The sequence below is a fragment of the Typha latifolia genome, chromosome 1 (assembly GCF_019914945.1).
Source record: "Typha latifolia isolate L0001 chromosome 1, TyphaL0001v2, whole genome shotgun sequence".
NCBI lineage: Eukaryota > Viridiplantae > Streptophyta > Magnoliopsida > Poales > Typhaceae > Typha > Typha latifolia.
Window position 1 is genome coordinate 18,671,075 of NC_133086.1, and position 12,460 is coordinate 18,683,534.

General features: G+C 38.0%; 1 protein-coding gene and 1 long non-coding RNA gene across 2 annotated transcripts; one reads left to right on the forward strand and one right to left on the reverse strand.

Annotated features, from left to right (window-relative positions):
- Window positions 1-6: 6 nt before the first annotated feature.
- LOC140792594 (uncharacterized) lies at window positions 7-1,535 on the reverse strand. Its single transcript, XR_012109771.1, has 3 exons — window positions 1,407-1,535; window positions 803-887; window positions 7-75 (listed from the first exon to the last, which is right to left on the reverse strand). It is a non-coding gene; the product is annotated as an uncharacterized lncRNA (long non-coding RNA).
- Window positions 1,536-6,643: 5,108 nt separating this feature from the next.
- LOC140802051 (protein BZR1 homolog 3-like) lies at window positions 6,644-11,931 on the forward strand. The gene is made up of 2 exons (XM_073157466.1): window positions 6,644-7,301; window positions 10,714-11,931. Exons 1-2 carry the CDS (start codon window positions 7,086-7,088, stop codon window positions 11,515-11,517), a joined length of 1,020 nt encoding a protein of 339 aa, XP_073013567.1. The 5' UTR covers window positions 6,644-7,085; the 3' UTR covers window positions 11,518-11,931.
- The last annotated feature ends 529 nt before the right edge of the window (window positions 11,932-12,460 follow it).

Genomic DNA, 12,460 nt, shown 5'->3' on the forward strand with positions numbered 1-12,460 from the left:
CTTTGGAGCATGCTTGATCGTTAAGCCTTTGTAGTTAAGAGTCATCATCAATGTCGGCAATGGTGTCTGAGCTAACTAGTCAAGAAACTAGTTGTCAGCACCCATAATGTCGGCATTGGATTAGCAAGATCTACAGGGTTTCAAGTACTAGATGGGCCACCGAACTAGTGATGGGTCTATTTTAAAGTTAGCATTTGTTGGGCCTACGCGGTACGATAATTAGCTTGTTAATGCTTTTTCCAAGTTAAAAATCAAAAATTTAGAAAGAAAAAGAAGAAAAGTATTGCAATCATTCTGCAATATCTCGCAATCAAACATAATTTTTGGTATAATTTTGCAATATTGCTCCATCAATAATGTGTTTATGTTGCTATAAAAATCAGCTACTTTTTCTTATTATATACCTAGGCACATCATTTTTTTTTTGGGTTTTCTAGAAAATCATGTCTGAAGAACAAGTACCAGCATTACCTCTTCAATGTGACATTGAAAAAAAAAAGGGAATAAATTGTTCTCATATATGAAAATTGTGACAATCAAATCCATAAAATCCATAGCATGAAGTCCTAAGTTCTAATTCCTCTAGGTCTTATATTTTTATTAAACTTAGATTACTCTAAAACAAAGATTTTTATAATTTAATTATATTTAATTTGTACGAATAGATCTTAGTGTGCATGACAAATATAAAGTATGCACATTTTCTCATTATAATAAGATATACATCAACTATAAAAAAATATCTACACTTAATTTTATATGCTAAATCAAAAGGATAAATATAATTAAATTATAAAATCACCTCCAAAACACTTCACTTGAACTTGCTTGTTAGGGGAATCTTTCCTCTTTCCTCTTGCTGAACACCATCCCTTCATCTCTCCTTTCTGCGGTTGAACCTTGTGACAGGTCAATCTTTTTTAACAAAGTATTCAATCAAATCTTAAACCCAAAGATTGATGCCATCGAGTTACATATATGGGATAGATTGCACCAAAGTATAGTTTAATTATTTGGTTGACGTCCAAAATGGGATTTTGGACAATTAACTACTAGCTAGCTAGGCATCATCTGTTTGGACTCACATGCACCTCAGCATCTCCTAACCCCCAAACTAAATCAAATCACTTCTATCCAACCAAAGATGCCAAGATTTTTTTTTCTTTCTCGTGGTAATTTAGTTGATGATCACGTCACATAAGTTCATATAAGATTGTCTCCGTCCAATAGTACTCTTAAAATAAAAGGTTTACTTTGTCTTTCTTATATAAAGCTATATATTCTCATTCTTCTTCAGCATATACGCAATAGATACATCAATCCAAACCAATTAAAAGAAAAAGAAATCTATAGAAACGAAGTGAAGAAAAATAAATGGAAGAAATATTAATTTGTCATGCACTCACTCAGCCTAACAAAAAAATTCTAGCAAACTGAAGACCGGCCTCAACAGTGTAAGCTCTAACTAATGCCCTACTCCGGGGCTCGGCACCGACCCCAAGATCCGCGCCGTATTGCCGGTGCCGACCTCGCCGTTGCCGCCTTTGGTAGGAGAAGAAGGAGGTAGACTTCCCTTTGGCATGATAACTAACACCAGACTACGTTGCAAAGATGACTCGTTCTTCTCGTGTCTGTCACAAAGTAGCAGCCTCCTTGCTTGTAGAGAGGGAGTAAACAATAGAAGAGAGAAGAGTATCACAAGTAGTACCGTTGCTCTATTTATGAACGTGTAGGAGGACGCCATGGAGAAGATATATTATAAGGAGGAAGAGAGGAGTTCTGATGGATTCGGGAAGGTTTGGAGAGGGAGCATATGGCCTTTTAAAGCGAGAGAGAGAGAGAGAGAGAGAGAGAGAGAGAGAGAGAGAGAGAGAACAAAAGAGAGGAAAGACAAAGAGGAGAGCGTGCGTATCAAGTTTATTTGGCGTAGTCAAATTGGCGTCACGTTTCGATCGTATTTCTTTCGGTTCTTGTTGTATTCTTTTCTTCAACAAAAAAAAAAAAAAAAAAATATATATATATATATATAACGAATTATAGTGTTGCGAAGTTGGAATCCCAGCATAATCATAGATTGGGATACTAATAAGAAATTGAATGATCTCTTTGGCCACTTCAGTGGCGATCCAATCTCTTATTAGTTTAAGAAAGTGAAGTACAAGGGGAGGTTAGATGATAATTTAAGGGAACTGTGGGTGGAGGAATCCCTTGAAGTGTGAACTTGGGGTTTCTTTAGGAAAGCAACTCAAGACTCAAGAGTGGTTCTTCCTTCCAAGGAAACCCTAGCTTGCTCCTGTGGGGGTTAATGGAGATGCCTTATGAAATAGTTGCAGCTAGCCTCGCTGTTTGTCTTGTTGGGATTCAGATACAAAAACATAGCTGCAGATTTGATCACAGCTTGTGTGTTTGTTTGAGCGTGGAAGACACCCCTTAGCTAGCTAGCTCTGGACAAGTGTGCAAGTGTTCCTTGGAGCTAATATTCTCCACAAGGTTGTTGTTGTTTTTTTTCTCCCAGAGATTTTTTCATGTTACTCTGTTGGCAATACTATTAAGGTGTATAATTAGTCTTCTTTTTTTTTTAAATATTTTCTGACTGTATTTGTTTTTGAAACGAGCCAAAACTTGATCAGAATTAAAGTGTAATTCAAGTTTAGCACAAGCCAGTTTGATAAGACTCATTTTATATGTCAATATAAAATAAAAATAAATAAATAATAAATAAATTTTAATTTGGTTATATGTTTAATTTGATTTTACAAAGTATATATAGACTACTCAATAATCAATTCAAGCTGAGGTCGAGATGTTTGAATTTACTTATTAAGCAGCTTGAAATAGGGTTAAATTTAAATGATGGACAAATTATACTTTATCTACTCCCCTGCCTCTCAGTCCCCACCCCCATGGATTGATCTAATTACAAATAACCTCTTGTATTTTAAACTTAACTACTTAACCTCTTATGTGGTTCAAACTAAAATATAATGGTTATTTTTTTTAATTATATTTTAACGATGCCAACAATTGACTGTACATGAATGAATGGCTGATGCCAACTTTCACCACCAAAAGAATGTATTGAAATGACCAAGTACCCCCTCTATTATTGACATATGATTTAATATATAGGAGTAAAAATATTATTTCAACTTCCTATTAACCTAGCTCTCATGTAAAGACATCTACAACTTTAGAGGAGTTATCCTAAAACGCAAGTCATTAATTTGTCCTCTCCGATACTAATATAATAGAATATATTACTCAATTGCAATATGACTATAATATAATTAGCAAATAGTCATATACTTATAGTATAATATATGAGAATATCTTTGTAAGAAAAATAATTTGATATGAGATGTTACGATGGTGTTTATATTGTGTAAATATCTTAAGAAAAAATAAAATAATTTTATTTTAAAACTTAGAATAAATTTTATTTTATTTGACTCTTATTATTTTCTTTATCTCGTAACCAAACGGGCCTTAAAATCCAAGTCTTAGTTAGTTGTTACTTAAGTATTAAAAACCTTATCCAAACACTTATAAAATAGTAAAAGAAATCATGGGCCCTTGCCATTGGGAGCTGCAACAGCCAATGTGATGTGATGTCAATCAAAATATATGCACGCTTGGGAGGGTGGATAAATATAATTAGTTGATGTCATTTTGTGCCATCAACGCATCAAGTGTGCATTAAAGTAGAGGAAGAGTACTAACTGCACCTTTCCAACTCCATCAGCACCCCCCAATGTGTGTACGAGATTCCCAACTTTATACTCCACCTTAAAAAAATTTTTTTAATAAAGCATCAGTTTAAGATCACTAATAGTAACCTCGTGATCAAGTATTACTAACCCATTACAGAAATTATAATTAAATTTTCTTCTAAATATCAAGAGTGATATTTAGTCACTTAGATATGTAATATATATATATATATATTTTTTTTTCTCACTAAAAATAATTTTTTATTTTATTTGTCATCTTGTTTCGCCATCAATCCAAAACTCTCTCATTACTCCCTCTTAAGCGATCGAGCTCGCTTCCTATTAGTAGAAACAGGTCAGCCTACGTGGACGCCTAGTGTTGCGTAAATAACAAATAGCGATGATGACTCACCCATGACTCGGTGGTGGACCCGGGCAGTGACTCGGTCGAGTCGAGACAAAGAACCCACGTGCGGTGAGGGGGGCCAATCTAAGTTGAATCGGTTAAGTTTGAACGCGTAGCCATTTGGAACGTTATAAATCACGATCCACGAGCTGATATAGAGTTCGATTAAGGTGGCATTCGTATTCTTATTCGTATTCGTATATGTCTCTTTGCCGGATATGAAAATGAGTTCCTCGACTGATCTAGATGATAAACTCACTGCTTTTCTTTAAACGTTTCGTCTTCTTTTGTCATGGGAGTCAGTCATTAAGTAAGAAATCTCACTTTATTGAAACAACTTCACTATAATTACTTGGTCTCATGCAATTAGGCTCGACCGCTTATCACAAGTAGCATGGATTATGAGCATATACGCCAATTATAATTTAGATATAGAGATTAGCCTATCTCGATACAAAAGTTTGATATCTACGTCAACCATCGTAAAAAATAAAATAATAATAATAAAATGAAACACTAATAAGTCCAATTACTAATCATAACGAACGAAGGGTAAGTGCACATAGGCCTTAATTCATTTTACTACAAAGAACTTCCAGCTAATGTGCTAACAATAACAAACACTCGATCGCTCGTCCTCTTTTCTCGAGGAGTACAACTCTAGCTGCGCTCCTTTGGTGGCTGGCCATTGATGTGGGAGAAAATTTAGACTAGAGATTTTTGCAAGAAAATTTTCACTGAGGTATGCCTCGGCTAAATTTATCTCACTGTGATATGTTTTTGTAAAAAGTTTTGCTCAGTTATTTGACTTAATTATTTTTATTTTTTTATAAACTAGATGAAATTAGATAATTAAGTACATTTTTCTTAAAAATAAATTAAAATTTTGGTTTACTATTTAACAATTTTAATGTTTGGTCGAGGGGTCCATCGCAATCATTCAGCTGTGTGTCGAACAACACTCGTTGTTGCTCGTACTACATCAAATCATCAAGTAAATGTTGTTCCGAGTTCCCAATGCCTCCTAAGTGACAAACAAGGGCAAAGACTCTTCGATTTCGTCTTCCTTCGCAATGAATGTGGGTGAGGGCTCAAAGAGCCCTAGAGCCCTATCACTTTGACTGGGGCTCGGGGTTCCAAGTTTCCTCGTCACTCGCCTACCTCTCTGCTAGTCATCATTGAGATTTAAGAAGTGTGCTATTGGAGGATTTGAGATGGTCTTGGGGTCTAGTGGCCGTTGCAATCGACTGTTGGCATTGGCTTGGTCTGTGGCCGATTCGGCGGAGAAGGGTGAGCTGACCTTCCATAACAGCCCATGGTTGGTGCTGCTCCCTCCTGCTGACAGTCACAGTGAGGTGGTTGCTCGAGTTCACTTGGCCTTTTCTAGCGAGGCGCTAAGTGCTACCGATATGGATTCATTTAATGCTAATCCTAGTTTGGAAGAGTGCCTGGTATCGCTCAGGCGAGGATGTTTTAAGATTCTTTGTTGGGATTGCAAGGGAGCCTTCAAGGATTCGGTCCATGATAGATATATGGAGTTCATCGATCCGGGACGACAAGGTGAGCATTATTATCTTGTTAGAAACTCATACTGGGCTCGAAACGATAGCTATCATGGTGCATGCCAAAGTTTGGCCGTGACTATAGATTGTGTCCCATCGATTGGTGCTTTTGGGCGGTATCCTGATAGCTTGGAGGGAGAGGATCATAGTGGTTGATGTGCTTGCGGTGTCCGAGCACTCAGCCTATCTCGTGATTTCACCAACAAACGGAAGAATCTGGTGACCAGGCTTTTGCTAACCCAATTGGGTTCAGATGTTACCCTGACAATAAGGTTCTGAGTCGAACTGGCTTTGAGCACCCCCATTGTTAGTCTCGTTGAATAAAGACTCGGGCATAATTAATTAAACATCCTGTCCATTTTGAGGTCATTGACTTGAATTTCTAGACTGGGGACTATTTTGGAAGGAATTTGGGGGTGGCCATCCTCATGGCAATCCTATTCATGGACTTTAACCACCTTATAGGTAGGTATATCTAAATGTGCATCAGAGAGTAGGTCGATGTTGAGCGATCTTGACTCTCAGCGAACTCTAGTCCAAGAGCAAATAGGGAGAATTGAGTCTGTTGAGGAGGCAGTTCAAAATGAAATCAAGTAAGGCCTCATGTAATACTGTAAATATTTGCTAACAGTATGTTACGTGGTTTTGTAAACGCCAAAGCTATGAAATATGATGGCTTAATTGGGCTGCCACTGCAGAGCGATCTTAGAGGTGATTGGTTCTCGGAACGGTGGTTTCGAGGATATTGCCCCCAGCCAGAGCCACTTAGCGTGTCCGGCATTGGCATAGTCCACATATTTTTTAAGCAGTTTCTGTTCGTCGAGGGAATCCATTAATCAAACCTATGACTTCCTAAGTTCTACCATTGGCTAATAAAGACAATTTTTTATTAAAATTATATACGGGCAAAGTGACCTCATTGTACAACCTACAAGCTACTTGCTCAGAAACGATGATCGAAAAAGAAAAAGAAAAGTAAATGTGCTGTATTAGAAACTGAAAACGGTAGCAATAAAGAGCTAGAAGCGTTTTCCATCTGACAAGCACATGGTGCCCGAGTTCGCAACATCTGCTAAATTTCCGGGTCCATACTGCATCACGATGTCATCAACTCGCCCTTCCTATTATACCCTCTACTCCACACACCAATCTCTCATCCCCGTACAGTGGTAGACATGTAATTCTCGGCCTCCGAGTGTCCATTTCAATGCATCCTCTCCTTCCCTCTTCCCCTAAATCCTGCTGATCTCCGACTTGTATTACATAGTCCCCCCCTTTCTCTTCCTCTCTCCCTCAGATCGAGCTCGCCTGCGCCTCCTCTTCTCAGAGTCCAAAGATTCCCGAGCGATTCGATCGGATCGGTAGCTCCAGAGGGGAGTCGATTAGGTTTTCTCGTGGGAATTTGGGATGACGTCGGGGTCGAGGATGCCGACTTGGAGGGAGAGGGAGAACAACAAGAGGCGGGAGCGGCGGCGCCGCGCGATCGCCGCCAAGATCTACGCTGGGCTGAGGATGTACGGCGGATACAAACTCCCCAAGCACTGCGACAACAACGAGGTGCTCAAGGCTCTTTGCGACGAGGCGGGGTGGACCGTTGAGCCCGACGGAACTACTTACCGGAAGGTGATCTCAGCTGCCTTTTCTCCAATTTTGTTTATTTTTTTTTTCTCCTATAGATTTGCATTTCTGAAGTATAGTAGAAGTTGAATGATAGTTCTTCGTTACAGACTCTGCAATATTCACTTCATCTTGTTCAAATAGTACCTTTTCCGCTAGTTCTGGATCAACCGTTGCATTCGTCGAGAATGTTAAAATAACAACATACTGAGTCTTGGTAGCAGGCTTTGACCTTAGTCTGTCCTTGCTAGCTTAGTTTTATCTAGCAAATTATAAAAATACCACTGGCTTAACTTGGTTTGAACCGTATCTGACTTATATCATCTCTAACCTATTGAACGTATGAACACTCCAACAATCATTTGAAGCAAAAATAAAAAAAAAGAAAAAGAAAAAGAAGAGATGGTCAGATTCAATAATGGAAAGGGGTAATTTGGAAAACACAGCAACAATGAAGCTTTTAGTATGACTATTTTGTATTTAGTACCATCAAATTTGTGCCCATTAAGCGTTATAATGTGTTTTCCGACTAATTTCCTCAGTGTTCAGAGACTATTGACTCAAACTTGGACTTAGTTTTGTGCAACCTTTATCTGCATAAATTACTTCTTTGCACTGGTGTATTACATGTCTCCGCAGTTCATGTCAAAATCATCTTAATTTATTGTCACATAATCTATCTTCTATTGGTAGACATTCTTTGTTCTATCTTTTCTTGAACACCACTCATCCACTTAGAACTTTCATTGCAACATTTTGAATGTATTGTTCTCTAGTTGTCAAATGTTCGAATTTATAAAATTTATAGGTAATATGGCCATCTTGCAAAATTTCTCTTTCTACTTAAGTTATATATGACTATCACAAAACATGCTAGAAGCACCTTTTCATTTTTAATGATCTTGCTATGATTTTATTGGCAATATGCTCATCAATATCTCCTCCCTATTGGGCTATAGATAGAGTAATGGAAATACTCCTTTCTAGGTATCTCTTATCCATCAAGAATGGTTCCTTCTTTATTTTGATGCCTTAATTTGCTAAAATTACATTCTATTGTAAAACATTTAGATTCTAAATTTCTTCTCTGTGCTTCTAATTTTGTATTCAATCTTATTTTCGATTCATCAATCAGAATGATATCATCAGCAATTAATACACACTATCTGCTCTCACATTGAGTGTGCTAGTTTAATTTATCTTTAAATAGAGTAAACAAAAAGCCTTGATGCCAAAATGTAGTGCAACCCCAAGATTATATGCAATGCTCTCTCCTCTGATTATTCTCATGCTAGTATTCTCTCCATAATACCTATACTTGATAACATCAACATATCTATTAGATAGTAGATAATATCATACTCCTTTCCCTTGTTCTACACTCACCACGTCAATTTCCTAGGAATTATGCCAATGCCGGTGCATGATTAAGTTAGATCTGTTAGGTAGCTTTGGCAATTTTATATCAGAAAATACCATAAAAAACTTCTACTGATGGCGTGCCATTGCCAAGCCATGCCAAGGGCATTCTTGTTAGACTAGGATGAACTGGTGGCATACCTTGGAAATTGGCACGATGTAAGTTTGTTGCACTTACCATATCACTACTATACTGTGGCATCATGAAACCATTCCAAGGCACAAATATTTTGGTTAGCTGCTTCAGTGAAATGGGCAAAAAAAAGGACTGTGAAAGAGTCAACATGGCGAAAAACTACCAAAATGGGCTGATATAAGATCTTGTTCCATCTTGAGCTGTTTTCTGTTTATACTGTGGCTCCGTGAAACCATTCCAATGGCACGATCATTTTGGTTAGCTGCTTCAGTGAAATGGGCACTAAAGGGCTGCGAAATAGTCGAGTGGGCTGATATAATGCCTTGTTCCATCTCAATCTGTTTCGTCTGTTTTCTGTAAAAACCAATCCATTTTAGATTAAACTGATTACCTATCAATTTTGCTCAAAACTACAAACTAAAGGAGCTGTTGAGCCACAAAGTTGTAAGAAATTAAAGCCTAAGAGTCCATCAATAGTAAAACTTTAAGAACTTTTAATTAATATGATATAGATGGAATTATTTGTTTTTGAGAGCCTTAATTGTCCACTAGGGTCTCCCCTTTCTTCATAGAGATAGAAAGACACATTTTAGGACCATTTAGTAAACCAGAGGAATTCTGGACCCTTGAGACTTACGATGAGCCTCCCTATTCTACAATCTTCAACATTTATGTTCACTTGCTACTAGGACACTATGAACTAGGAAGATCCCTTGACTTTCATATAATGCACTTAGACCAGCTAATATGAGACTTCTGACAATATTGGAAAGACTTAAAAGCAATATGGGTCCAGATCATCCAATTATATGACACTTTTTAAAATCTTAGGCTAAAGCAAATTCTGAGATGCTTATTACTTTAGATTCTTCATATGGTGCACTGATTTTGGATCATTGCAAAATCTGATGTGATGTCGTATGCAAGAAAAGGCAATGAAGAGTCATTAATTAATAGAATAGTTAATTTAGAGAAAACTCTTGATATTGTTTGACTGATAATTGTTCCAATTAAAGCACAAGTTTAAATTTATGATAGGGTAAGAAATAGAGGTCTAAAACTGTTATCACTCCGCCATTGTATTGTTTGTCTGTTACATTGGGAAGAGAGCTTTGAATTATGCAATCTGGCTATTCTGATGCTAGGGCAGTAGCGGAAAGATTCATCTTGTATTGCAACCTTTACTGGAATGGAAAATTGTCTTTTTGGAAAATGGGGATTTGTCTGTACCTATGTGAGCTTTTGGCATCATCTTTTGACATATGGTGTGTCAATGTGATCCATGAGATAGTGACACTTGATGCTCAATATAAAAATGTAGTCTTCTTTCCTTTGTGCTCATACTTTTTAAAAATTGATGTGCTGGCTTTCTGTTTCACAATTATATTGTTGGTCATTGCTAGGAATTATATCAAATCCTATTGCAAGCAGTTGTGATTTCACACTTCAATATAGACCTACTCAATGTAACTGCCTTTTGTGTTGTAGGATCTTTTTAGCTAGGGAAGAGACTGATGTTTACATAGCCTTTACGATGTTGATGTTGATGTGATTTCTGACTAGTTATCAATATGATCTTCAATTGCATATTATTCGTTCTGACTGTTATTTTTATGATGCATGTCTACTTTGTAAAACCAATGCTGAGAGCCTGACACTCCATTATGTATTTTAGCTAAAATTTGCTAGGGTCCACAGTATGATGGGTTTCTCCTAGCTTACCATGAAGAAGCATTCTAATGCTCTCCTGGCATCTAGTTTAGCTCTTGAATGACTATCTGCATCTCTTCATTTGTGCAACTACTTGTGCAGAAGCTGCAACATAAAGGACAAATTTTGCCTACTCATTTCTTCTTGTTACAGGGTTGCAAGCCTCCATCAGAGCGAACAGATGTAAATGGAGTCTCTGCTTCACCGAGTCCATGGTCATCATACCAGCCAAGCCCACATCTGTCGTACAACCCTAGCCCTTCATCCTCTTCTTTCCCCAGCTCTTCATCTTCCTCCTACATAGCGCAAGCCAATAATTTTGGCAGTGGTACTGATGGCAGCTCTCCCATTCCATGGGCCAAAAACCTCTCCTCTGCTTCCTCATCTAAGTTCTCACAACTACACCATCTCTTCCTTAATGGTGGTTCCATTAGTGCCCCTGTGACCCCTCCTTTGAGTTCCCCAACTGCTTCTACACCCCGAATTGGATCTGACTGGGATGTGTCAGGAACCCTGCCACCATGGGCCAGTGCATATTTTACTTCTCTACCAAATTCGACTCCACAAAGTCCTGGACATCAGGTTGGTCCTGATCCAGCATGGCTTGCAGCAATGCAGATTTCATCCGCAGGTCCATCTTCTCCTACAAGGAGTCTTGTGTCATCCAATCCCTTTGGTCCTTGCAAGGAGGTAATGACAGGAAGGGAGTCTTCAAAAGTGTGCACACCAGGGCAGAGCGGCACATGTTCCCCTGTAATAGCAGGTGGCTCTGGGCATACTGATGTTCACATGTCAGGTGGTGTTCCGGATGAGTTTGCATTTGGGAGCAGCATTAATGACAATAACCACTGGACAGGACTCGTGAAAGCATGGGAGGGAGAGAGAATACATGAGGAATGTGGATCAGATGATCTGGAGCTCACTCTTGGGAGGTCGAGGACTAGAGCTGATGCCTGATAAAAGTCAGAGAGAGGGGGAGAGAGAGAGAGAGAGAGAGAGAGAGAGAGTCTTTATTCAATTTACTTATTGACACTGGTGCCGAAAGAGGGAAGCCATCCCATGGATTAAAACAGATATGTTCTAACTCTCGTTTAGGGAAGACAGTTCAATTATGCCACAATTGTGCTCAAATTAGTTCTTTCTAGAGAATATGGCAGGGAAAAATGATGGCAACATTGTATCAGGACATCAAAAAAAAATGAAGACGAGACTGTACCATCTGCTGAAGAGATTGCTGTTCTGTGGCATTCTTTTATTTATACCAATCGAATGCTAGTTCACCTTTCGTTGCTTGTACCCAATTTCTCGTACTTGAAAATGTGTATTGTCTTGTTCATTCATCAATTCTTTGTTTTAGAGCCTTGCGAGTAATTCTTTGAACTATAAGTAGGCTCCAGATTAAGCTTGTGCTGTTACTCTACATACTGCTTTGAGTTAATAATTCCTGTCTAGAAATTAGTTAAACTCTGAATCACAATCTGGCGTGTAAAGTTATTAGATTTGAGTTTATCTCAGCTTACAGCTCTGCATTCTGTCATTTATTCTGTTTGGACATAACAGGGACGATAACTGCGGTATGATATGAGTGATAAATTCAGCAAATTTACTGCAGAAGGCACGGCACGCATTTTGCTGCTCGGGTGATTATTGCATTCGGATTAATTGGTCCAGGAAATACAAGATCTTTTAGGTCTTCTAATTGTCTTAAAAGTTGATAGGGTTCTTTACTTATTTTTGGATATTTATCTGTTTTAACTGAGCTAGTTAAGTGAATTGTCTCTAGGAATCTTGATTTGGTTTTAAATATGTTATCAGCTGCATTGCATGAGATTCATCTTAGATCAACAAAAGGTGATCGCTTGTTGAGTTTTTGGCATGGAATCCCTGATTTATTAGATAG

What these genes read in the sequence shown, in the direction of transcription:
- LOC140802051 (XM_073157466.1), top strand. Translation starts at nt 7,086, where the DNA reads ATGACGTCGGGGTCGAGGATGCCGACTTGGAGGGAGAGGGAGAACAAC. An exon ending in ACGGAACTACTTACCGGAAG is followed by an intron (nt 7,302 to 10,713) that starts GTGATCTCAGCT and finishes TTCTTGTTACAG; the next exon opens with GGTTGCAAGCCTCCATCAGA.